General features: G+C 47.4%; 3 protein-coding genes and 1 pseudogene across 3 annotated transcripts; 2 read left to right on the top strand and 2 right to left on the bottom strand.

Annotated features, from left to right (window-relative positions):
• Nucleotides 1-644: 644 nt before the first annotated feature.
• Nucleotides 645-11,512, bottom strand: LOC117857790 (phosphoribosylaminoimidazole carboxylase, chloroplastic). The gene is made up of 16 exons (XM_034740648.2): nt 11,185-11,512; nt 10,879-11,094; nt 10,672-10,783; nt 10,279-10,341; nt 10,061-10,199; nt 9,815-9,870; nt 9,256-9,329; nt 8,998-9,145; nt 8,737-8,910; nt 8,469-8,556; nt 8,251-8,364; nt 2,676-2,773; nt 2,460-2,577; nt 1,998-2,092; nt 1,232-1,338; nt 645-1,002 (listed from the first exon to the last, which is right to left on the bottom strand). The coding sequence occupies exons 1-16, from the start codon at nt 11,364-11,366 to the stop codon at nt 912-914; spliced, it is 1,875 nt and encodes a 624-aa protein (XP_034596539.1). The 5' UTR covers nt 11,367-11,512; the 3' UTR covers nt 645-911.
• A 3,812-nt stretch (nt 11,513-15,324) lies between these two features.
• LOC140222785 (zinc finger BED domain-containing protein RICESLEEPER 1-like) lies at nt 15,325-17,701 on the top strand. Its single transcript, XM_072293919.1, has 5 exons — nt 15,325-15,376; nt 15,495-15,723; nt 16,144-16,279; nt 16,571-16,609; nt 16,756-17,701. Exons 1-5 carry the CDS (start codon nt 15,325-15,327, stop codon nt 17,629-17,631), a joined length of 1,332 nt encoding a protein of 443 aa, XP_072150020.1. The 3' UTR covers nt 17,632-17,701.
• Nucleotides 17,702-17,746: 45 nt separating this feature from the next.
• Nucleotides 17,747-23,564, bottom strand: LOC140222784 (uncharacterized; annotated as a pseudogene).
• A 2,572-nt stretch (nt 23,565-26,136) lies between these two features.
• On the top strand, nt 26,137-27,433 carry LOC117858298 (uncharacterized). The gene has a single exon (XM_034741344.2). It carries the CDS (start codon nt 26,663-26,665, stop codon nt 27,242-27,244), a length of 582 nt encoding a protein of 193 aa, XP_034597235.1. The 5' UTR covers nt 26,137-26,662; the 3' UTR covers nt 27,245-27,433.
• Nucleotides 27,434-27,640: the final 207 nt, after the last annotated feature.

Here is a 27,640-nt window from a genome sequence, read left to right as displayed (position 1 = left end):
GCTTTTGAGTTTTTCGGAACGCTGTTGCTAGTTTTTTTTTTATTCTAAAAAGCCAACACTAGTTTTTAGAAGATATGTTTAACTTTCTAAGCTCCGAAGCATAAAACTAAGTTTTCCAGTTTTCCATACAAACTCAGCTTTTCTGGACTTCCAACTTTCCATACAAACTCAACTTTTTCTGGACTTCCAACTTTTACAAAGCTAAGCTACACGAGAAGTTCATTGTTTGCAGAAGCTCAAATAAACAGGATCTCATAGTCCATATTACTTGTAATAGGCTACAGTAATAGGCTGCTGGCAGTGTGGGTTGCACTGCTGATCGTCCCTGTTTTTGTTATCTCATTTCCTGAATGATGCCACGCGTCAAAACCGACCGTCTACGCTTTACGAAGACCAATTCACGAGCTACCTGCTTTCACTGATACGGATACGGACGGAGAGATTGACATCAGATCTATGATTAGCTTGATATATTTTGCTAGGCGCGTGCACAACTGGTTTCCCTTTTTTTAAAAAAGAAAAAGATCATCAAGCGAGCACACGATGACGATGGGTTTCCCCGGCGCCGCACGAGGCCGACGACGCCGCGCAGCAGCAAGGCGCAGCACCGACGGCTCCCTGGGTCCCTCCCCGCACGAACACGATGCGAAAATCCCCGGGCATGTTATACGAACGAAACCTTTATACTCTTATCTTCCATACTGGAAGGATTTGAGCTTCACCCAATCACCCTAATCGTTTTTCCTCTAAAGCCAAGTCACAGCTTCTGAAGATAGCACAGTTAGCAAGAGAAATGCAGGGCAGACTTCAGGATTTTTATTATCTCCCCCAACTTGGACTAGATTGCACCCCCATCAAAATTGGATGTGAAAGAATGCCACCGGAAACAGAACTGCTGGTCCTCAAGCCTTTCACTTCAGATATTCCTCCCAACCTATGTTCTCAAGCCTTTCTGCTTTCTCCAAGACCATGTCCCTCAGATCGTCCTGGTATTTAATTGCCCTGAAAGAAATATGATGTTAGAATGGTATAGTGTATCAGCATCAAAACTTACTAGAGAAATGAGTGCTACTCCCACACAACAGGTAAGATTTGAAGAATTAATGTATGCAAGGCCGACCCAACACAGGCTCGCGATGCAAATTCCAATCAGGGCAGATATTACTTGCACTGGCACCATTCAGAACTACAAATTTTGCATGCAAAAAACAATACTAGCAAAGAACCATACCTGTCGTAAAGCTCAGGATCCCTTGACGCCAGCATCCTAACTGCCAGCAGACCTGCATTTTCAGCATTCCCAATAGCAACAGTCGCAACAGGAATACCTTTTGGCATCTGTGGAAGTGGAAAGAATATCAACAATCAACTTCGTCCATAATAAATTAGTGGTGAAAAATAAAGGACAACCATGTACAAAGATGGTGACAAAACCAATCATTCTATAGAACTAAATAATTAATAGTAAATTAACTAAAAGTTGTGATTCATTGATCTGGGAGCTCTGGTATGCTGTTATTAGCAAAACATGCGAACACCCTTAGGTGGTTATCATTCAAGTAGCGATGAATGTCATTTGCGCTAGTGAGGCCCTGGTGAGCACCTAACTGCGTAATGTCAAACATCACTCGCTAAACACTGCAATAAAAGTAAATGGTGCTATTCAATGAAGTCTACAAAAGAAAGTATCAGGCTTGAAAACTTTAATGCCTATCATCGTGAGGTCCAACTAGACAGGCATGTTTAAGAATGCAACAGCCAACATTCTATGATAGCATCGAAACACAAAATTTGGGGCGGTGTTGTGAAATGAGAAATGAGAAACTAAAACCCCCAATGATCTGCTCTTAAAGGGAAAAAAATCAGACAATAAGAAATGCAAACAAAAAGAATCTGAACGTATAAGAGTGCGCGCTGAAAAACAGCTACAATTATCAAATCTCTATGGCATTTACTTCAATTTGAATCTTAAATGAAAGAACTGTTAACACACTAACTTGCACAATAGATAGGAGGGAATCAAGTCCAAGAAGTGACTGAGTCTTGATGGGTACTCCGATTACTGGAAGAGAAGTCAATGAAGCTACCATCCCTGCAACAACACAGTTGACGTTATCTGATTTATAATGACAAACCGTGTTTTATGCTATGGAGGTCAACAGTTTAATGTTGAACCCATTTCATCTAGAAATACTACCCTGTTTCAGACTCTCCAACACACAACATAACTGATAATTGGTGGAATATAAAATAATGAGTGCTCCGACTCTATACCACCCTTCCACCTTACTTAGTTGTAAGAAAATGCAGCAGAATACTGAACAATTAAAATATTGCTTATAGCTAAATTGCCACAATAAGAAAAAGAAGTATACCAGCACACACAGGATTTGATCTCGAAAGTTAAAATAAAATATCATAGTGAATTCATGGGTGTGTTTTTGTCAACTGATACTTGCCTGGTAAGTGAGCTGCTCCGCCTGCGCCAGCAATTATGACCTCCACACCCCTATCCTTCGCAGACTTGGCAAAATCATACATCCGCTCTGGTGTACGATGTGCTGAAACAATCGTAGTCTGCAATATTCAGATATCCATCATATTACATTTTCACCAAACTTGACTATGTATGCAAGCATGTTATCTTGGAAAGAGAGTAGTTTCAGAAATCAAACCTCAACGGGTATGTTAAATTTTTTTAATATCTTCTCAGCATCTTTCATTACATCAAGATCAGAATCAGACCCCATTATTATAGAAACACGAGGGCTAGCTGCAAAAATAAGGTTACATTGTTTCAGCACTCCTTCAATCAACTGGAATGAAAATGTGAAGGATTGTTTCAAAACAAAGTATTAGGCAATGTATAGCCGTGTATAGCTGTAGTTGATTGTATTTCTTGTATACCAAGCCATATTAAAGGCCACCCCCCTCGTTAGGGTGTGTGGTATTTCTCCATATTCTATCTCTCTATATGGTATCACGAGACCGGGATCAATCTGTCTTGGGACTTTCCTTCCGCTCCTCTCCACCTCCTAGGCGCGCCTAACCCTAGGCGGCACCTCTCCCCTGTGCAGCGGCCACCTCCTGTGCGCCGGCACCCCTCTCCCTCCCCTGTGCTGCTTCCATGGCCCAGGATTCCTCTGCTGAGTCCTCCATGTAGGGCGGCCTCCTACCCACCGGCAACCGGCGCTGGCACCCTGCCGGCCTCTAGCGCCGCCACCACGCCCGCCACAGGCGCTGGCCCTGAGCCTGTGCTTGGCTCTAGCTCCTTCCCTGGCGTGGGCGATGGCACGACGCCAGGCAACGGCGGCGGCCCCTTCCTCTACCCGACGCCGTCGGCCGTCGTCCACCCCTACGCCACCATCTCCGTCAAGTCCCATGTCCCCATGACGCTGACGATGAAGGCCTTCAGCTACTCCAAGTGGGCTTCCTTCTTCAAGTCCATGTGCGGCAAGTTCGGCCTCAAGTCGCACATTGACAGCACCGTCACACCACGCCCTGACGACCCTGATTGGGATCAAGCGGACTGCTGCATCCGCTCTTGGATTTTCGGCTCCGTCGACGACTCTCTCGATCTCACCATGGAGGATGACGAGCAGACCACCCGGGCTCTCTGGCTCTCCATTGACGGTCTCTTCCGCGCTAACAAGCAATCCCGGGTGATCTTCCTCAGCCACGACTTCCACTCCATGACCTAGGGGGACTCCTCCATCTCGGAGTACTGCCAGCGCATGAAGAACCTCGTCGACGCTCTCCATGACATTGGTCACCCCGTCCAGGACTCCTAGCTGGTCCCGAACCTCCTCCGCGGCCTCAACCTGCGCCACTCCAACACCGCCGACGACATCGCCAACTCCACCACCGGCTTCCCAACCTTCACCTAAGCCCGCGTCATGCTCGCCATGAAGGAGCTTCGCCTCGCCAACGAGGAGAAGGTCTCCAACACCACCGTCCTTCTTGCCAGGACCGGTTCATCGTCTTCGTCCTCCGGCTGCACGAGCGGGTGCCGCCCGGCCTCTGGTCCTGTCCAGATCGGCGGTGGCGGCTTCCAGCAGAAGAAGGGTGGCAGCAACGGCAGCAAGAAGTGGTGGCAGCAGAAGAAGGGCGGCAGCGGTTACCAAACGCCCGCCAGCGGTGGCCCCTCGCGCCCCACCGGCCCATGGTTCTGCTTCAGCCTAGGGGCTAGCCCCTATGGCAATCCGGGCCACCAGCAGGCTAGCGGTTAGTACCCGACGAGTGGCGGTAGGGGCTGGCATGCCTCTGCCCATGGCCTCCTCGGACCACCTCCTCAGGCTCACACGGCATTCGCTCCCCTCCAGGCATCCCCTCTGGCTCCAACATGGGACCAAGCCAGGCTGCTTGCTGCCCTCAACCAGACGGTGCTGCAGAACAGTGGCTGGGTGGTTGACTCCTATGCTTCCGACCACATGGCATCCTCGGATGGTATTCTCCTTTCCCGCCTCCCCCCCTCCTCTCATTCCTCCATCAGTCGGCAATGGTCAAACCCTACCCATCATGTGTCGTGGCAACTCCACCCTTACCACCCCCACCTCCCACTTTCACCTTAACAATGTTCTTATTGTTCCATCCTTAATCCGTAACCTGATTTCTGTTCGTCAGTTTACTAGGGACAGACGTGTGATTATTCGCTGCAATAGTGCCGGCGACCTTTACACCATACCTTCAGCCGCCAGCACCACAGCACCCCATGCCGACCTCGCCATCTCCTCCAACCTGTGGCATCTTCGTCTTGGTCATCCTGGTCCCGCTACCATCGACACACTTAGACAAAATTCCTCCATTATTTGTAATAAAGGACTCATACTTTGTGCCATTCGTGTCAGTTAGGCAAACATGTGCAGTTACCTTTTTCCCATTCTAGCTCCCGCAGTTCTACACCTTTTGAGCTAGTGCATTGCGATGTTTGGACTTCTCCTGTAGCTAGCATATCTGGTTATTGCTACTACCTCGTCATTCTGGACGATTAATCGCACTTCTGTTGGACTTTTCCCCTAGCTCACAAGTCCGAAGTCGCCATGCATATTACCACCTTCTTTGTCTATGCCCACACGCAGTTCAGCCTACTCATTAGGAGCATCCAAGCCGACAACAGGACCGAGTTTGTCAACAAGACTCACATCTTTCTTGACTTCTCAGGGTATTCACCTGCGCCTCTTGTGCCAATACACGTCTCCACGGAATGGGAAAGCTGAACGTGTCCTCCGCACCCTAAATAATGTAACTCGCACCTTGCTGATTCACTCCTACATGGCCGCCACCTATTGGGCCGAAGCCCTAGCCACCGCCACATATTTGCTCAATAGGCACCGAGCAAGCAGATTCAGAATGACATTCCCTTTCGCCTCCTCCATGCACAGCCCCCCTCCACCGACTAATCCCACCAGCACATCTTTGGGTGTTTATGCTATCCCAACCTTTCTGCCACGGCACGTCACAAGCTTGTTCCTCGCTCCACCGCCTGTGTTTTCCTTGGCCATCTGGCCTCTCACAAGGGGTATCGCTGCCTCGACCTGACCACTCGCCACATCATCATCTCCCGGCATGTTCTTTGATGAGTCATCTTTTCCCTTCTCCTCCCACCCCACTCCCCCGTCTCAGCTAGATTTTCTCTTGTCGAGCCCCTTCAGTCTTCCTACTGCTGCCTCGATCGCTCCGTCCCCGGACGTTAAGCAGCCGCGGCCCTCACCCACTATTTTGCAGGAGATCACCGACAACGACCCTGCCATTTTAGTCCGCGGCCCGGTTGTGCGCCCCCCGCCCCGGACTGCCCCACCCCAGCTCAGACCAGGCGGGTCTGTTGCCGAGCTGAGCAGCTCAACACCGGCCGGCGTCACCACCTGCCGCGGCGGGCCAGCTCCCTCCACTGGGGTGCACCAGCGGGTGCTTCCTCCCCTACGGCGCGACTTTCACCTCATCTACAGTCGTCAGCCTCCTCAGTCAGCTCCTGCGCCTGTTCCTGCGCCGGCCCCACCAGCTCCTGCGCCTACGCCTATGCAAGCCCCTGCACTAGCTCCTGTGCCGCACCACCCTGTCACTCGCTCAGCTACCGGGGCCATCCATCGGGTGCAGTACAGGAACCTCACAGCCACAACTTCTTCGACATCGCCCTCACCCATTCCGACGAACTACCGCAGCGGTTTGGCCGATCCTAACTAGCGTGTAGCCATGGCTGATGAGTTACAGGCGCTACTTGACAACAACACCTGGCGCCTCGTCCCGCGGCCCCCTAGCGCCAATATTGTGACGGGCAAGTGGATCTTCAAACACAAGTTCCACTCCGATGGGTCTCTTGCTCGTCACAAGGCGCGCTGGGTGGTCCGCGGCTTCTCCTAGCGACACGGCATCGACTACGACGAGACGTTCAGCCCAGTTGTCAAACCGGCGACGATACAGACCGTCCTCAGCATCGCCACTTCCCGTGTCTAGGTGATTCACCAGCTGGACGTGAAGAACGCATTTCTTCACGGCCATCTCGAGGAGACCGTCTACTGCCAGCAGCCTCCCAGCTTCGTCGACCCTGCCGTCCTTGACCATGTCTGTTTGTTACAGAAATCATTGTATGGCCTAAAGCATGCTCCCCGAGCTTGGTACCAACGGTTTGCCTCCTTCATCAGACAACTCGGATTCATCACCTCCACCTTGGACACCTCCCTCCTTGTTGACACCTCCATCTTTGTTTACAATGAGGGAGCGAGCCTCGCCTACCTGCTGCTCTACATCGACAACATTGTCCTCACTGCTCTCGCATTCCTCCAGCACATCATGGCTCATCTTCACTTTAAGTTCGCCATGACGGACCTCGGCGATCTTCACCACTTCCTCGGCATCTCCGTCACGCACTCCCCCGACGGACTGTTCCTGTCCCAACGAAAGTACACCCTGGACCTTCTCCAACGCGCCGGCATGGCTGAGTGTCACTCTACGGCGACTCCTGTTGACACTCAGGCCAAGCTCTTGGCAACCAATGGTGTCAAGCTCAAGGATAGCTCTGAGTATAGCAGTCTTGCAGGGGCCCTCCAGTACCTCACCCTGACTCGACCTGACCTGGCGTATGCAGTCCAGCAGGTGTGTCTCTTCATGCATGATCCCCGCGAGCCTCACCTCTCACTGATCAAATGCATGCTACGCTACGTGACGGGCACTCTTTCCTCCGAGCTCCACATCAGCACCGGCCCTGTCCAGTCCCTGACCGCCTACTCCGATGCGGACTGGGCTGGTTGCCCGGACTCTCGACGCTCCACCTTCGGCTTCTGCATCTATCTTGGGGTCAACCTGGTGTCTTGGTCCTCCAAGCACTAGAGCACAGTGTCCCGGTCCAATGTTGAGGCTAAATACCAGGTTGTGGCTCACGCTGTTGCAGAGTGTTGTTGGCTTCAACAGTTTCTTCAGGAGCTCCACGTTCCCCTTGCTTCGGCCACCGTTGTCTACTGTGATAATGTGAGTGCTGTCTACATGACAGCCAATCCGGTTCATCATCGACACACGAAGCATATTGAGATTGACATCCACTTCATCCGCGAGAAGGTCACCTGGGACAGGTCCAAGTCCTTCATGTTCCAATGTCTCGCGATTTAGCCTAGGGGTTCTGCTATTAGTTTTATAATTAGCTTATATTTAGTCATCCTAATTAGCATCCGAACATTCGATGTGACAGGGCTAAACTTTAGCCCTTGCTATCCAAACACCCCCTAATTCAAATGAGTTCTTTGGATCATGGGCATACTAAGATCGCCTACCCAAGCAATGCGACCATGCTGACTAACAAAGGCTGCACCACAATTGAAGGGATAGAGGACTAGAGGAGCAACTCCTGGGAACATTGATATTGCCTAATGAAAGTGGTGTGGATCAGAGCCCATCCATGCACGAATGGGCACAAACAGTGATGTGGTACAACTTAGGTAAACACCGCTTTCTCAGTGGTACGCATGTCACTGACAGTGCCAAATGAGGGGTTAGGGGAAACTGAAACGTCAGCAAAGGGATTTACCCATAAGAAACCTATCTCTAGAATTAAGGGAATAACAAATCAATCTGATAAAATATAATCTCTAACGTAACAAACCCACCCGGCGCCTGGCACAAACAGTGATGTGGTACAACTTAGGTAAACAGTATCTCGTGTGAACAGTGGGCCAGCAGTTGGGAGGTTTGGTGCTGATTCTTCCTACATCACATGGGCCCTAATGGGCAGGACATGATATTTGTTAATAGTGAATACAATACCTTTCTTGGGGTCATATGTGTCGCTTTGCAGCAACTTGTCCAGGCGTGATTTTACACTCATCTTAGAAGGCCCCACAATTGTAATATGACCCATCTTTCTTTGCTTTCGCATCTCTGAAAGAATAAATTTCTAAACATCACTTTCGGACATGGGAAAGAAGCATGTAGACTTGTTAACTGTGTAAAGTATCAACAGACAGTGTGTGGATTGAACTAACCTGGTTTTGCATACCAATGAACTGATGCACCTGGAATATTTAATGCCCTACCAATTAGCTGATGAGCCAATAAGAATCCTGCTTCACCCTACAGTACAACCAAAGTCATCAAACATATTAAAAGATTACTAGATTACTTAATTACTACAATAATTACAATAAGAACATGGAGACCTGCCAAGGCAGCCCAATGGTAACCTAATTAATGTTAAATATAGTCCAAAATGTGATGATAAGTGAACACAAAAGAATATGGAATCATATCTACCTCATCCTCTCCCAGAATGTTGTACATTAATGCAGCAGGTGTTTTCATCGATGGATCGCCAAGGGGAATTCCAAGAATGGCACGTAAGTGCTGCTCGTATTGTGAGGTGTAACATGACTCAATTGTTTGATGCCCACTGTTGTGAGGCCTAGGGGCAACCTCGTTCAATAAAATCTAGTGAATGTCAACATGAGGAGAATAATGTCAATATTACTCCAGGAGGATTAAATTATAAAATAAAAGGTAGGTGATCCGACAAACCTGATCATTTTCTGTTAAAAATAACTCTACAGCAAAAACACCAGCTCCTTCTAATGATTTGATAGCTTTTTCAGCCACACCAGTAGCTGACTTCTTTATTTTTTCAGATACATCAGCAGGAGCTTCGACAACATGACAGATGTTATCCCTGTAATTTCAAACATGTTGTATTTTGAAAATTTCCAAAGGACAGCAAACTGCAAAGAAAAGGAAGCAAGGAAACATGGAGAATTATCATTATAAAAAAGAACGTCTTACTTGTGTATGGTTTCAACAACAGGATAGCAGACTGTAGAACCGTCTCTGCTCCTTGCCACAATTACAGAGAGCTCCTAAACGAAAGGACAACAAATCCAATAAACGATAATTAGCATAAGTACCTTATGGTGCTGAAAAAACAACAAGGTTGTGATTACACCAGTCATTCTTATACTAAGATGACATCCTTTAACACATTTTATTTTTTAAAAAAGAAAAAATATATCATCCAGCTAACTTGCAGAACACATCCTATATTCATGTCATCAGTATGGTACTGTGAGGACAAGGACCAAGAATAATGCACATATGCGGGAACCACAGTGGTGGTACCAGGGAGTTAGCATGGCTTGAAAAATAGCTATGAGGATTTTTTTTTTCAATACAAAAACAGGGCCAAATAATAAGAGGTTCAATTTTACAGAACATACAGATGAGTTGCATCATTGAGATCAAGCAGGATAAAATAATCAAAATAGCTGCAGGATATGATCAAAATATTGACAACCTAAAGAGTTTCAATTTTCTACTTAACCAAATAAAACTGAATTCAACTAACCTTTATGAAAGGAGCCCACCGTTCAACATACAAGCCACGCTCAAACCCACCCAACGCTGCAAAAAGTAAGGATGCCAAGAAACATTAAATATAAAAGTATGGACCTCGGAATGATGGCTAACAAAATAGCCAGCAATAGCATCCTATTAAGCTAATTTTCAAAACTAGTAAACAGTTTAATCCGAATAAGCAGTGCAGTTTTAAGAATCCAAAGAAGAAATCTAAATAAAATACTTGTCTACTTACAAGCAACAACAGAAGATAGCTCCTCTTTGTTTTGGGCAACAGCATTGCCTCGACCATCATATGCTAACCTCTTGCTTTTTACCATTAGAGGATAGCCAAACCTTTCCCCTGCTTCCTCTATACTGTGTAAAGTATCTACCTGCAAATCAAAACTATGAAATTATCTAGTGACAGTCGAAACTCCAATAATATCAACTGGTTAGGAGTTTGTGCATTACTTCCATGAAGTCAGGCAAAGGGATCCCAAATTTTGAGAAATGATTTTTCTGCCTGTATTTGTCCTGCAATTGAGTGTCAATGCACAAGAACTATCAGTAAATCAAACTGCATGTTCAGATAAATGAAGTTGTTGAAAAGGATATTCCAGGAGAAATAATCTACTAAACAAGAACTGAACTTACAACTAAACAAAGTATACAACTGATTCTGCAGGATCAAGAGATTGAACCATAGATAATTTGCAAGAGAAGCATAGCAAAAATCAGTTGAATGTGCAGCTGCAATTAGATCTTTCATCCCCGGTGAGCTAGATGCAGCACTTCATGAATTTGCGTTTAAATTTCAAAGCAGTAAAAATGAACAGATGGTTGGCACAAGCAGGAAAAGTTTGCCTGAATAATCATTATCGTGGAGGCTTTAGGCTCGCAGTCGACACCCTGTTTTTCCAGCTTCTCAAGGGTGACAGCATCAACATGTTCAATCTCCACTGTTAGGACCCCACACCTATCAGAATTAAAAAGGATGAAATCACACCAGACCACCAACATTGCATAGATACGACCTCCAAACAAGCGCGATAGGATTGCAAATTCACCTACCTCTTCGCAAACTCCCGGACCGTGTCACCGTCGTTGAAGCTCCCCACGACGTGCTCGTGGCAAACAGAGCTGGCCGGGCAGTCCTGAAGGGGGTCCAGGATGACAATCTTAATCCCCATCTGGCTCGCGGCCTGGCAGAGCATCTTCCCCAGCTGGCCGCCGCCCAGCACCCCGACGACCGTGTTGGAGACGCCGTGCACCGGCGGGCCGCCCTGCCTGGAACACAACACAAGCATCAGCATCACACACCCCGCTAGGCATCGCCAATCGGCGCGAATTGGTGCGATACGGAGAGACTCCACTCACCCTTGCGGCAGGGGCGCGGCGGCCTGCATGGAGGCTCGGGCCCGCAGCGAGAGCGGCGGCGCGGAGGCGGAGCCCCGGGGCTTCCAGGACGCGCGGCGCGGGCGGGCGCCCGCGGAGGGGAGGGAGGAGGAGGAGGAGGCGGTGGAGACAGGGGACGGCGCGCTGAGGAGCCTGGCGTGCATGCTCCCTGGCGGAGGAGGGGTCGGTGGATAGGGTTCAAGCAGGGGGTTTAGTAGGGGGGCAGGTTCGGGCCTCGGGGGCGAGAGGTTAGGGACGGTCGGTCGCGGGCGCGGTGGCGGCGGCGCGGAAAGCGATAGGCTGCTTTTATCTCCGGTAACGCCATGGGCATCCGCTTTTCCGCGTTCGCCCTATACGGCTGGATTCCGCCTTGCAAGTTGCAACGCAGAATCTTTGTGCCTGAATTTCAACAAAAAGAAAGGCTGTTCTTGATAAATTTCCGGATCTTTATTCAAAAGATAAATTTCTGGATGATTCTGTTTCAAGATAGAGCCTTCTAACTTTTTTTTATAAAATAAAATACTCCCTCCGTTTATTTCTATAGGACGTGACGTGACATAGCACGATCTCCTAAATTACATTTTGATCATTAATTTATCTTATAATATATTAATTATGGTTATAGATTTAAATATTGAAAAGTACACATTAAAAATTCAACCATTCCAAGTTTACATCATAAAAATAAAAATTTGTTGGTCAAAGATACCTTATACATATAAACGGAGAGAGTATACAATGAGGCTTCCGAGCAGACTTTTTTATTTTAGCCCTTTTCGCAAAAAAATTTCACAAATACGTTCTTGGCGGAACTAATTCAAAAAATGAACCCATAGTTTGACATCAGGGTGGCTGGTGCCAAGCTAACACATCTTGGCGCCAGCCTCCATGGCGCTAAGGTCCAGCCGTCGCGACTGACGGGGCATCTGACGTGGTGGAGGCTTGCGCCAGGTTGGCTGGCGCCAAGCTTCGAACATAAGGGCCGCGTCCCTTCTTCCTGCCCGACCCTTCTTCCTCCTATTTCTTCTCCCTCTCGGATTTTTTCTCTCCCCACTTCGTCCTATACTACGAATCGGCATATTTGATCTAAAAAACTTTGATTTGGTCCGTGGATCTTAAAGAGCAAGGTATCCTTTCTCCCTAATAGCTTTTTTCCACATCGATTTGCTATATATTAGTTGGATTTTTGAACTTAGGGTTTCATGCAACCGTAGGATGCCGAGGTGTGGAAAAGCTAGGAAACTAAGGTAACCTCAACGCACGTAGTTATGTTATGTGTTCATTGTTGTGGATCAAATGGAAAACCCTAATTGTAGGTTTATTGTTAATTGTTTTTGGTTCTTACAACATAATAAATTAAATTGTAGTTATGGCAACAAGCTGACCGGAAATGCCTTCGACCCATTGCCTCGGCCTAGTGGTGTTCCAGTGCCTATGTGCTTTTGCGTCGATCCTTACAAGGTAGCCAAGTTCGATGAACATGACATGTATAGGCAGAGGTATTGGATGTGTTCCAACTTTAAGTTTGAGCCTACACTTCGTCAGCGCCGCATTAACAAGTTGGTAAGGAATTGTTGTTGTGTTATAATTATTTTCCATATTTTTTTCTAACAATTGCATTTGTTGCAGACCCCTCCACCGCTCTGTGATTTTGAGCAGTGGATCAACACTGAGATCAATCCTGAAGACAAGGAGGAGACGGAGGATATGTTGCGCTAGGATGCATAGAGGAAGGAGATGATGGAGAAGAGTCTCAGAGAGTAGGCTGCAGAAAAGGAGTACAAGGAAGAGGAGGAAAGGAGGTGTGTTGTTGCGGAAAGGGAAGACAGGGAGAGAAAGTTTGAGCGTGCGCGCTGAGCGAAAGCAGCGATTAAGGAGAATCCCGATGCCTTGAGAAAAGGAAAGTGGGCTCGTTGCACTCAAGTAGTCTTCATTAGTTTCTAGTTCTATGGTTTATTTATCAATAATATTGTCTACTGTGGGACTTTTTATTATGTTGTCATGTAATGCACGTTAAGTATGGGCATGCAAGTGGTAGACGATGTATGTTTATTTTGCGACGTAATGCACTTTAAAGTTGTACTCTTTAGTGAAATTTTCGCAAAAAATGAAAAAGGTACTTTTTAGTGAAATTTTGGCAGAATTTCCCCTATTTTTTTTGATGCAACCCATACACAATTATGAGATGAATACTTAACCTAGATACAAACATACAAGCATATGCCACATTCATAATAAAAATCCACAATAGTTCACAACGAAAGTCCATATACACAATAGTTCACAACGAGAAAGTCCAGAATAGTTAACAATTAACGTCCGTTCATAATGAACATCCATAAAATTCATAATCAAAGTCCCCAATAGTTCATACACACAATAGTCAAACATGAAAGTCCATATACACAGTAGTCCATAATAAAAGTCCACAACATATACACAATAGTCCATAATAAAAGTCCACAAAGTCCATGAAAGTTCCAAACACTCAATAATGAAAGTCCATAAAAACTATAATGAAAGTCCATAATAATACAGTAGCATCTACCATAAAGTCCATAATAGTACACTAGCATCTACCACAAAGTCAACAATAGTACCCTCACCGCCTCCTAGTCTTACCCTTACCCTTGTGACCAAGAGCGTTGATGCCTAGAGTGTAAGGAGAACGTGGGCGACGTAGTCTAGTGCCTACAACCTGTGTAGGCTGAGTCAAGGGAGCGTCCTGGAGCTAAGACGGGTCAAGCTCCTCTAGTCCCCGTTGTCGTTGTCGTCATCATCGTCGTCATCCTCATCCTCGGACGCAGTTGCTCTGGACCCTGACGGGCCTTGCCTAGACGAACCAACGTCTCCTCCGTGTAGGGATGGAACGTGCACGTCTAGCATCATGGTTGTCCTGCAACCACAACGAGCAGCCGCATGACGAAGCCGACTTGACAGTCGCTGTTGTGCAAAAACTAGTTAAATGAAAGAATGTAACATACTAACAAAGTATTTGAAAGAATATTTTGAATTTTACGCCTAGAAAACTTCACGTCTCGTGGTCCGTAACTCTAGGACGGAAATGCTCAATGTCTCTAATCGAGCTTTGGAGGTATATCTGGCCATGCAGCCCGCAGCCCGAGAGCCCGGCACGGAGCACGTTTTTTTAGCCCGTACCTAACCCGGCCCGGCCCGTAATTCTTCGGACTCGGGCTGGCCCGGCCCGCAGCATCGTGCCGGGCGTGGGCCATCTCCTCGGCCCGACGGGCGACACGGCCCGGCACGAAAATGATTTCCGGCCCGTTGCCGGCCCGTCAAACGAGCAGCGGCCCAGCAGGCCGGCCCAGCAACGGTCGGAAGGGGGAGCATATATAAGCCCTCGCGGCCGGCGACGCCCCCCCCCTTCGCAAACCCTACCCCCATTTCTCCCCTCCGCCCGCCGCCTCCTCGTCTCCTCCGCTGCGCGCTGCGCTCGCGCTCCAGCCTCCAGGCTCCTCGCCTCCTCAGCTCCTCCTGTCCCGGCGAGTCGGCGACGGCCGACGGCGACCGGCGCGCCGCCTCCTCGCCTCGACTCCTCCTGTCCTCCGCTCCCGCCTCCCGGCTCCCGGCTCACCTCCTGACCGCCTGGCGCCTGCCTGCCTCCCTGACTGCCTCCCTGGTGCCTTCTGCCTTGCCGGCTTGCCACCGGCACCGGCACACCGCCTCCTCGCCTCGACTCCTCCGTTCCCCGCTCCTTTACTCCTCTCGTCCCGCCTCCCTAGATCTGGATCTACATCTAGATCCTCCTGATCCTTAGATCTAGATCCTCCTGATCCTCTTCTTGTTCTCCTGATCTTGTTCCTGTCGTCCTCTCCAGCCCGGGCTGAGCCGCTGAGGCGTCGCAGGTATGTACATGAGTAGATCCCCCTGATCCATTTCTTGTTCTCCTGATGTAGATCCTCCTGATCGTGTTCTTGTTGTCCTGATCCTCTTCTTGCAGGTAACTGTCTTCTTCTCCTTCTCCGGGCTCCGGCGTCGCAGGTATCCGTCGCCCCGTCGGGTGCCGCGCGCCGTTGAGCGACGGAGCGGTTGAGGCCTGAGACAGTGAGACCTGAGGGACGCCCCGGCCCCGGCTGCCGCTTGCCCCAGGAGGTTGTCGTGATGGACAAGAACTACACCATCAACGACGACCTAAGGGCCTGTGGCCTGCCAGGTAACATCTTGCTGATCCTCTTCTTGTTCTTATTCTCCTGATCATCTTCTTGTTCCTGTCTTCCTGATCCTCTTCTTGTTCCTGTCTTCCTGTTCCTCTTCTTGTTCTGTTCTACCAGGCGACGATGAGGACGACGTGGCTGCCGGAGCCGTGCCACTCGTCGGTAGCTCTGCTGCTCCCGTCAATGTGGATGCTGCCGGTGCCAGAGGTACCATTCCACCTTCTACCCCATCTTCTACCCCAACTACATCAACGGGCACCAATGTCCGCAAGGGGAAGCGGCGGTCTGCTGCCTGGAATGACTTTGAGGAGTTGTTCCAGGAAGGCGCCAACGGGAAGAAGGTAAGGTACGCTGCCAAGTGCCGTCATTGTTCTCACATTCTTACTGGCCGGTCTTGTGCTGGTACTGGCCATTTGCTCCGGCACCAGAAGATGTGCTTGGCTAAACAAAACCATTCTTCTCTTGTTCAGTCGCAACTACAATTCCATTCTGATGGCTCAATTATTAATTGGGAATACAAGCCCGATCTTGCTCGCAAAGAATTGTGCCGGTTGATTGCTAGACTTGATCTTCCCCTAGGCTTTGGTGAGACAGAGGCATTTGTGGAGTACATCCAGCATGCTCATAACCCTCGTTTTGCTAAAGTTTCTAGACAGACCACTTCTAGAGATCTTGCCAAGTTCTTTACCGAGCGTCGTCTTTCTCTTGTTGATACTTTGAAGTCTCATGTTTCTTCTGTTTGTCTTACTTCTGATATTTGGTCAAGGAATGCCAAGGAGGACTACCTTAGTGTTGGTGCACATTTTGTTTCTGCTGATTGGGAATTAGAGAAGAGAGTCATTGCTCTTAGGTTGATTGATTGCTCCCATTCTGGTGTTAACATTACTGAGCGTATTGAACAAGTTGTTTCTGAGTTTGGTTTACAGGATAAAATTTTCTCTATCACACTTGTGCTAATACTTCTGCCATGTCCACACTTATTCCCAAATTTGTTGGTTATCTAGGTCCAGATCCTGAACCTCTTGATTCTGATTCTGATTCTGATAAAGCACTTGTTGGTCTTTTGCATCAACGTTGTGCATGTCATATTATCAATCTCATAGTCAAGTCTGGTTTGAAGAGGATCAAGGCTTATCTTGAGGCTTTTAGGACTGCAATCTCTTTTTTGAACTCTTCTAATCAACGCATTGCAGCTTTCCATAACTTCTGCATTCTCAAGGGGGTACGCCCTCGTAAGTTTGGTTTAGATATGGATGTGAGATGGAATTCTACATATCTCATGCTCAAACATCTACTACCATATAAGAATGTCTTTTCTGTCTTTATTTCTGCTCATTATGTGCACAATGGCCAGCCACTTCTGACTGAAAACCATTAGGTAATTGCTGAGAAAATTTTGTTGTTCCTTGAAATATTTTATGATTCCACTGTTGCTTTATCTGGTGTTTACTATCCTACAAGTCCTTTGATGTTGCATCATATTATTGATATTGCTGGCCATTTGCATGGTCAAGATTCTGATCCATTGCTCAGAAATATTGTTGTTCCTATGAAGCTTAAGTTTCTCAAGTATTGGCAGAACATACCTCTGTTGTATTCCTTTGCATTCATTTTGGATCCTAGAGCCAAGGTGAGAGGTTTTCATAATGTTCTCCAACTTCTTTCTCAAACAGTTGGTGTTGATTACTCTTCTTATTTCACTGAGGTAAGAACTCAATTACATAAGTTGTTTAACAAGTATGAAAACAAGTTTGGTGCAGTTCGATCGCAAAGGCCCGCTCAACCTTCAGCTGCTACTGGTAAGAAAAGAACAGCATGGGGTAAGATCTTTGGTGGTCCTGGTACATGTGGTTCTCCTGTTTTTTCATCTACACCTCCTATATCTCCTGCTTCAGAGCTGTCATCCTACTTGGACAGTGATACTATTTCTTGCTATGACGATGACTTCAACATACTTAGTTGGTGGCATGAGCACAAGCTATCCTATCCTATTTTGTCCATACTTGCTAAAGATGTTATGTCTGTTCCAGTTTCCACTGTTTCTTCGGAATCTTGTTTTAGTCTAACTGGCAGGGTGATTGAGGAGCGGCGCCGACGGTTGTTGCCTGAGACGGTGGAGATGCTGACCTGCCTCAAGGATTGGGAGTTGGGAGATGCAAGGGCCCAACATGATGTTGAGAAGGAGGTCAATGAACTGGAGGAAACTTACAAAAGCCCCTACCCAGACATGGATGAAGGCCAAGCTAGTCAGTAAGTACAACTCATTACTCATCTTGTTCATTTGTTAAATACTTTGAATTGCAAACACTAATCAACTAATGCTGTTGCCTGTTGGCCTGTTGCCCTATTGTGCTTGTGCACCTCTAGGCCTACCCCAGGACCAGGAGCAAGCTGAAGGCTGAAGCCTGTTGCCTGTTGCCTGTTGGACTTGGAGACTTGGAGACTTGACTTTGAATGCCTGTTGGAGCTTGGCCAGTTGCCTAGTTGTTCATTAGATGTTAATATGTTATGTGTCTGTCAGTCTGTGGGTGTGTCGCAAACTCTTTGTAATGTTGAATTGAAACAATGAGCTGGCTGTACTCTTTTTCCCTTCCTAGGGTTTTCTCACAAGGGTGAGTTTTTACCTAGGAAGGTTTTTAATGAGGCAGCCAACACTTGATCACACAGATCAAGTGTTAAACAGCTCTAATAATTCCATGTGATGAATGTCTGTGATTTTGTGATGGTGTCTGTGATTTTGTGATTGTGTCTGTGATTCCATGTTAACAGCTCTAATGAATTGTGATTGTGTCTGTGATTTTTTAATGCCAACATTCGAATACGGGTTGTGGGCTGGCCCGACCCGTAAAAAAGGACAGGCCCTTCGGGCCAGCCCAGCACGAAAAAGACCTCACGGGCCCGTGCATGGGCCGCCCCCACGGCCCGTGGGCTGGCCCGGCCCAGCACGACGGTGTTACCGTGACGGGCCAGGCCCGGCACGAAAACGAACGGGCCATGCCGGGCCCGTGCTGGACCGGGCCGGGCGGCCCGAATGGACATCTATATTTGGAGGGTACGGCCCTGCAACAAATTTCCAAAATGATTAAGTCACTATGTCACTAAATAACTAAATGATCAAGTCACTAATTTACTAAGTCATTAAACCACTAAATGATTAAGTCACTAACCCATTAAGTCACTAAACCACTAAATGATTAAGTCACTAACTTACTAACTCACTAAGTCACTAACTCATTAAGTCACAAAGCCACTAAATGATGAAGTCACTAAGTCACTAAGCTACTAAATGATGAAGTCACTAAGTCACTAAACCACTAAATAATTAAGTCACTAACTTACTAACTCACTAACTCACTAAATGATTAAGTCACTAAGCCACTAAACTACTAAATCAATAAATGATGACTGGCACTAAGTCACTAACTAACTAACTAACTCACTTAATCACTAAGTAACTTAACATAGAAAAGTAAGGCAATTGACTTACCACCCTATCCAAGATTGGTCATGTCTATACCTGCCTTCCTGCACGAGTACTTTGGTCGTACACCGTGTCTTCATCGTCGGACGACATGATGTCGGCGTAGTCATATTGTGTCCATTGTACCCTCAGCCTGCTACGCGTCGCACCTTGGTACCAAGTCTGGTATCGCCTGTACTCACTGTTTGTGTGCGGGTCGTTGTTCTCGTCCACATTGTCGTGGAACTAATCCCATTGCTCAATGTAAGCTTGGTGGAACTCGTGCCACTCAGAGACCTTCCTCTTCTTCTTACGATCCACCCTGCACGTCACGTTAGATGTTATGAGTTGCCAAACTTTACTTAATGGTAATGGACCATCACGAGATAATTGAAATAGCAAAGCACCTACTTATGTAACTCCACTCTAGTCGAGATCGCAGGAGTTGGTCAAATCTGCCTTATCCCAAACTGACGTGCTACTCGATTAGGCATGTGGAACTCAACAGCATAGAAACATACCAAAGTGCACTTCATCCTGTATAAATCGTCGTCGCTCACACACATGACACTCACAGCAAAAGCAAGTGCCCCCTCTCCTTCGTACGGCTGCCATTCTACCTGCAACATGTTGAAACAAGATGTTAGCTGTTATACTAAAATAATAGAAAGCATCATTAGAAATAAAATTTACTTACACTATAAGTTGTGAGCGTATCTAGCTCGTTGATGTAATCTAGGTATGCCCGCTCCAACCTCGTGTGGCCAACCTTAACCTGGTCCCAAAGGTACGCCCACGTCGGCTGCCGTCTCGGTGGCTGACCTGGGAACCACGGTCGACGACCCATAACCTCGGGATGAGCAGCTAGTAGACGGGCCCACATCCACAACCGCAATAGGTACACACGCACCCACCAACTGATGATGAGGTCGAAGTCCGACGGCACGCCTTGCACAGCTGCCGGTAAAGGAAACACAGCACAGCTGAGCCCCAACTGTACTAACCCGCCTACTGCTAGTCAGTGAGGCAATGGATCCACATTCAAGACGCAGTGTCACCCATGGCGTCTGGGAAAAGAACGCAGGCAAACAGGTGCATGATCCACGCCCTGCAGTAGTGCCCAACTGTCTCCTCATCCGCGTCCTGGGGGCAATGTCCGAAGTGTTCTCGCAATTAGGAGATTAGTACTCCAGATGTGCGAGCCCCTTGATCCTCAACCTCACGACCAAGGAAGGCCGCTACTCGTGCTCTCCAACCCTCTGACACGCACGGCCCAGTCACTGGGTTGCCGCGAATCGACAGACCCAACATCTTCTGGCAGTCCTGTAGCGTCACTATCATCTCTCCAAAAGGTAGGTGAAAGCTGTGAGTCTCGGGCCGCCACCTACATTGTAGACAAATATTACTTGTCAAATAGGTAAGGACACCAAAAAATTGAACATGAACGGAGGCACTAGACGCAAGATAATACCTGTCAACCAACGCAGTTATAGCCGCTGAGTTAAACTTGGGCAACCCACTACGAACCTGAAATGAGATGACATCTAGGCCCGCCATCTCCAGTAAAGGAGTGTAGACGTTGTCGTACTGCACTGCCAAAAACCTATCGTGGGCTCTAGAGCGAAGGAGCGGAAGGACCTGCATGCAAACAAATAAAGTCTTCCGTTATTTGAGGAACAACACGTGTACGCTTACAAAAATTAGATCAATATGTGTAGATTATTACCTCCCCCCTGTTATGAGACGTCCTCGGTGGGTCTGGTTGTACGCCTGGTCAAGTAGGTGGAATTGTGTCATCCTAGAAAAAGTCAATGACATATAAAATTAGTAAACAATGAAACATAAAATTAGAGATGTACAAGTAAATGACACAATTACAATCATAAATTAATACACACATAATTCATTGAATGAAGAAGATACATATGAAATAATCAAAAGAACCATTAGTCGCACCTCACTAATCTGCCAATGGCAAGTGCGTGAATTATGACCCAGTCTACCGCACTTGCCGCACTCGTTCTGCTCGGGGTCAGTAAGAAATGGTGTTGCTCTACCATGCCTCGTTCTTCTGGAAACCTGATCCATAGTCATCTTGTGCCTCGTCCTCTTCCTTGATCCACGCTTGTTCCAACGGTAAGCTGGATCCGCAATGTATTTTAGCCCATCATATGAAGGCCACTCTCTAGGATCCCGAAAAGGCACGAAGCGGGGGCTCCATGTGCGCACAAGCGTGTCTACACTAAACTCATGAGGTATCATGCTCTCGATATCAAAGTTGCGATGCCTAGTTGCTGCCACCAAATGAGAACATACGAAGTGGTACTGCCTTGGCTTACCACAAGTGCACTTGAAATCTCGGAGGACTACCACATGTATCCTCGACTCTCGGATCTCGCTGTCGGACGTTGTCCCACCCCTATGCTCCACCTGATAAGTCCATGTGGCGAGGTCAAAACATTGAACCTCATGTGTGGCAACCCATTCATTTGCAATGCTTAGGTGTCTCTTTGGTTTTTCAGCCCATCTCTCCCCAACACTCTGCAACGCTTCTGCTTAGGCGTGTCTTTCATTGAACCACGCAACAAGCCTGTAGAAGGTGAATTGAACGATTGCGTTCACGGGCATACCACGTATCCCCAATAGCAACTTATTGAATGACTTCGCCACATTGCTGCACTGAAACTCGTACCTCAATCCACCAGCGTCGTGAGATCTAGTCCACTTATCCAAATCCTTCATCAAACCTGCGAGCCATTGTCTACCTTCTGCATTTGTTGCGGACCTGACCTGCTCCAACTTGCGTTGAAAGTAATAGTCCTCAAGCTGACGAGCAGCAACCTGAAACAGCTCAAAATTATCCTTCACACCATCCTTCTGAAGTAGGTTCTCGGCAAGGTACCGAGTACACCAACGATGATGCAAAGGTGCATACCCCTCTATCTGCTCTTGCACGGCATTAAGTATGCCCTGGTGCCTATCAGATATGACACCAACCTCCCTGCCAGGTCCAACCACATGTATTCGGACTAGTCTCAAGAACCATCCCCAACTGTCATTGTTCTCCCTCTCAACCAATGCAAATACAAAAGGAACCAACATGTTGTTTGCATCACAAGATATGGCTATAAGAAGTGTGCCCCTATATTTGCCAATCAAAAATGTACAATCAATAGAGAAGACGTGATGACAGTGCCTAAAGGCCTCGACACACTAAGTGAAGCACCAGAACGCACGCCCGAATATCTGCCTCCCATCCTTCCAAGCATTTGGTTTTGGGATGTACTCATAATGCATGCCTGGATTCACCGCTTTGATTGCATTGAAAAGCACTAGCAGGTGCTCATACCTAGACTCCCAGTCCCCATATATCATCTGCCACGCTTGCTGCTTAGCCCTCCAAGCTTTACCATAAGTTATCACATAACCTCCATAAATTTCCGCAACGGTTCTGATAATTGTCCTAACTTTCATGTTGAGTTGTTCCTGCAATATTCCCATCATCCGTTTCACAATTAGGGTAGATGTCAACTGCCGATGTCTTACTGTAAGCTCATGGTCAGCACAATTGTGTGGATCAATAACTTTTGTGATCTTCCACTTCCTGGTGATATTTTGCTTCCTTGCACAAACCCTCCATGGGCACCATTTCTTATCACACACAACTCTGTAACGACGTTGCGCATATGAATGCAAGATCTTGTAAGGTCTCTTCCGTATCACAGCAAACGCCTGCAACCACCTCTTCAATTTCGGGGAGGTCCTTGAATACCCTACCCTCCTCAATCACCATACTAGGGCCGGTCTCAGGAGCTTCTAGGAGCTCATCATCACGTCTTTCTGCAAACGTCTGATCGGAATGGGTAAGATTGCTGAACTCGTGAACTCTCGGATCACGGCGGCCGGGGAAGATATGCTTGAACATCTCAACATCACTCTCTGTCATCTCTCCAATAGGACGATCATCATCAGAATCAAGATCCACTCCCATCTCATATGCATCTTCATCATTCATAATTTCAACACTATTGGAGCCACGCAATCCATCTCCACATTGCACTTGCGCAGCAACTGGAGGCACATCCACATTTTCAGGAATGTCTGCTGCAACATAAGTAGAAATATGAGTAAAGAACAAATTGATGGAATGAAGGGGGTTAGCTGCCAACAAGAGAAACTGATAAGACACTTACTAGGATGATTCTATGTCAAAAGAATCTCATGAGGAGAATCTGTCACATCATCAACAGTCCGACAAACATCTCCAACTACCTTATTGGGGGCAGATTCAGCATCGGGAACCGTAGGTGCAACCTCCACGTCCATAACAGGTCCGGGATGGGAGGGTCGAAGTGTGCCCGCTAACCCATTGGTCGGGAAAACCGACGAGGAATTGGATCAACTAACACCCGACGAACAACCACTTCCATACTTGGGGAATGGCCGTTCATAACCGTTCTCACATATTTCTCCCACTGGTCTGCACACCGAATTAGGACCATCTTCTTTTGAATGTTGAGAGGGGAACCTAGGTGAAGTATGCCCTTGATTGCGATGTCATGATCTCCATGACAATGTAGCTCCTCCCGAGCCCTTGCAACCAACTCACTAAACGAGGGCTTCTCATCGAATATCACAACCTCGCATTGCATGGCAACAAACTTAACACATCCATAGTTATCCCTTTCCATGGTGCCTCCATGATATATGCTCACCACGTTGTCCATCTAGTACATAAACATAACGACGCACCATTCATTTAGTCCATAATAAATGAAGCATTCTAAGTACAAAGTCTCTAGTATGAAATGAGATACTATCAATTCATTACTAACTACTAAATACTACTAACTAACTATGTCACCTAATATGTATATATAACTACTTAACTAAATATCGTAATAACTATATTACTATGTAACTAACTATATATCTAACTACATAAACAAAATTACATACGAAGAAAATTCTATCTAACTATCTATTTCTCTAACTAACAATTCTATCTTCTTATCTAGTTATCTATCTATAAGCACATCCACCTAGCTAAATAGTGTCATGAGTATTCTGTATTCCTTCTATCGTTGCAATTCATACACAAAATCTACCAAATTAAATTAGTTTTCATATCTAACAATTCTATCTAACTATCAATTTATCTATCTAACTATTTTATCTAACAATTCTACCTACTTATCTAAACTATACCTAACGATTCTATCTTCTTACCTAGGGTTTATCTATCTAACTAATCAATTCTATCTAACTATCAAGTTATCTATCTAACTATTTTATCTAACAATTCTACCTAACTATCTAAATTATACCTAACTATTCTATCTTCTTATCTATTTATCTAACTAACTAATCAATCTATCTAACTATTCTACTAACTACCTAACTATTCTACTAACTAACTATTCTTACCTAACTCACTGTAGGGGATGGCGCACACGGCATCCACCGGCGGCCAGGGGCGGGGCCGGGCACCCAGGGACGGGGACGGGCACTCAGGGGCGGGCCGCCGGCCCCAACAAACGGCGGCGAGGGGCGGCGCGTGTGGAGGGTGGCGGCGGCGATGGAGGAGCAAGATAGCAAGAAAAGTTGGAATGAAGAAGCAAGAAAAGAAAGAGGTGGCATTCCTGCGGTAGCAGGCTTGGCACCAGGCTGCCAAGCCTTGGCGCCAAGATCTATGGCGCCAAGGCTTCGCCATGTAAGCCGTCAGCAGCTTGCCACGTAAGATCTAGGGGTTGGACCTTGGTGCCATGGAGGCTGGCGCCAAGACATGTTAGCTTGGCGCCAGCCACCTTAGCGCCAAGCTATAGGTCCATTTTTTGAATTAGTTCTGCTAGGGGCGTATTTGTGAAAAAATTTCGCGAAAAGGGCTAAAATAAAAAAAAGTCAGGGCTTCCGGGAGGTGATGTTTTTACAGTTGGAAAGAAATTTGCGGTGGGACACTTAAACTCCTGGTTAATCTATCTATGCTCTGCTTTATCTCGAATTAATTTTTTAAAAAACTGCATTAACTCTTCATCTCGTTTTGATTGATCTCGTTCATGGAATCAGATTATCAGAGAGAGTAGAGGCCATACGGGCGGGCCTCAAATAGCACCGGTCTCGGCCCAGCTAGGCTGCATGAGAATTCTGCTGCTGGTCCTCGGTGGCTCGGCCCGCCAGAGAATTCTCCCCAGGGCCTACGCTAAGACCCTACTTAACCAACAAGTAACCATCACAATTCACAAGTTGAGCTCGCAAATGATGATGCGCAGCAGCAATCAATCAGGTGAGAGGGACGAGGCGAGGCCACGAAGCTGCACAGTGAAAAGTGCAGTGACCCTTCCTGCCAAAAGAGAGGAAGAAAAGGCACGGGCGGCACATCCCGATCCCGGCAATGATCCCCAATCAAGGCCTCGCCCAAACTTCCCGTGAGCCTCCCTCCCTCGCCGTCTCTTTCGCGCAGGCAACGCAATGATGCGGCGCGGGGCACTTGCCGGCCGGCTTGCCGCCGAGTCACCCGCCGCAGAAGCTTGTGGATCTCGTTGCACGTACGGTGCCACGGCATATGGACGCAGCAGCAGCGCCCGTGATTGCCCGGGCTCCGCCCCGGAGATCTTTGCCTTTTTTTTTTCTCCCGGACCCTGCGATTTTAACCGCACGTTCATGTGTCTGGTCATTTTGAGCCAAGCTACGATGTTTTAACAAGGGGGGACAAAAACGAAAGCAAATTTTGTTTGTGTGTAATTGGCCGCCTTTCTGCTTGAGCTCAGTTGCAATGGCTTTGATTCTCTCTACTTTCAGTTTCTTTAGATGCTGGTTTTTAAACTTCCAATTTGCGTAAACAAAATTGCGGTTACATTCAATTTGCAGAACGAACAAAGTAGCTTTATTGCTTTGTTACAATGCTTTCAAAGTACCAATGGTACTTGCAGGTACTTTCCTTTCTTATCCTTCTTGCCAAAAAAATTAAATAAATTTACACATAATTAAAAGGATATTATAGTAATTTTTCACTATTTTTATTACTTGGTTCCACCAAATTGGTACTTCTTCGTACTTCTCTGTAGGTACTTCATGGTACTTACTTTGTTTCCACCATTCGATTTCATCGGATGGACGTCTCTTATTTTTTTCAAGCACTCTAAAATTTCTCTTATTTTTCAGTTTGCTAAGTATATTCATGTCTTTCTGCTGTTCGTGATCCTGAAGAAGGCAAGAAGCAGGCAATCATTTGCATTCATTTTCAAGAGAGAAGATGTGTTGCGTAGTTGCAACTTGCACTTCGTTTTTCCTTTGCGATACAGTTAATCAATGTTTTTTCCCACGAATTCATCTCAGCAGGATTATATATTACTATTACTCACGGACTGGAAAAATCGAGCAACAAGAAACATTACCATCTGGCTCACGAGCGCACTGATGAGATGGGCATGAGATTGCGTACCATCTCGCCAGCCAATTCGATCCCAGCCGCAGATCCCGAGTGATCTAGGGCTTTCAGGCGTCCTCGTTCCCTCTCCTTCCCCTCGCCTTTTTTTTCCAGATCGATCGTGTCACGAGCTAACGACGCATCTCCTCCACTAATCTATTGCTTTTTCTGCGCACGGCAGTGACATGACGTACTCATACTGCGTAGCCTCGGCTCGGCTGTATATAAAGATCGCTTCTGTACACTGCCATAATCCAAATTACGTTCGAGCAAAGCCAATCATACTGAACTGCTAATCATTGGCAACTTCTTCCTCGATCTGTACTGATACTTAGAGATCGTTAGCTACCACTTTCGATAAGAGTAATCTTTGATTTGGTGCGTGATCCAGATCGACCAATGGCGCCAAACGGAGACGCAGCGGTCGCGGCCGCACCGGCGCCGGCGCCCAAGGCGGCGCGGCGGCAGTCGAAGCCGAGGAGGATCTCGATGGAGGGGCTCCAGCGCGCCATGTCCGACCTGGCCCTGGAGCTGGCCAGGGACAGGAAAGCCGCCGACGCTGCCAGGGCCACGCCGCCGCCGCCGCAGCAGCAGCAGCAGCTGCCGGCGATCACGGAGCAGGTGGAGGACGCGCGGTGCGAGTGCTGCGGCATGCAGGAGGAGTGCACGCCCGAGTACGTGCGCCGCGTCCGGGAGCGCTACTGCGGGCGTTGGGTGTGCGGGCTGTGCGCGGCGGCCGTCAGCGGCGAGGCCGACAGCCGCCACGGTGGACGCACGGAGGAGGCGCTGGTGGCGCACATGGCCGTGTGCGGCCGCTTCAACCGCGTGGGGCGCGCCAACCCCGTGCTCATGCAGACGGAGGCCATGCGGGAGATCCTGAGGAAGAGGTCCAGGTCCAACAGCCCCAGGGACCACGGCCCGGGCGGCGCCCTCGCCAGGAGCTCCAGCTGCATCCCGGCCATTACCAGAGACTTCAACTGAGCTGCTGTTGCTGCTTCTTGGGGCGCATAAAAGCTTCAGCTTCATTAGCTAGCTCGGCATGGGTGATCACGGCTGGGCATGTATCTTTTGTAGTAGTATGTGTCGAGTGTCGACATGATAGTTAAGTTTGTAATTTGTAGCATTTTGTTGGATGTCGTCCAGTTTTTCATTAAGAGAGCAAATTTTTTTCTTGGTTGTGTGCTACGTTTTAGTTGTACTACGCACATGAATACTGACAAAAAGTTGTGAATATCCAATTTGTTCAGAGCATCATATATAGAGGCATATATTATTACTCGGGAAAATTAGTTCTATAGTATTGAAAGATTGCGACTTTCGAAAAATAACATTGAAAGAGTTTGTCCCCATAAACTACCACTGAAAGATTGAAACAGT

Source organism: Setaria viridis, chromosome 5 (assembly GCF_005286985.2).
Source record: "Setaria viridis chromosome 5, Setaria_viridis_v4.0, whole genome shotgun sequence".
Taxonomy (NCBI): domain Eukaryota; kingdom Viridiplantae; phylum Streptophyta; class Magnoliopsida; order Poales; family Poaceae; genus Setaria; species Setaria viridis.
This window is presented reverse-complemented; position numbering and strand designations above follow the sequence as displayed.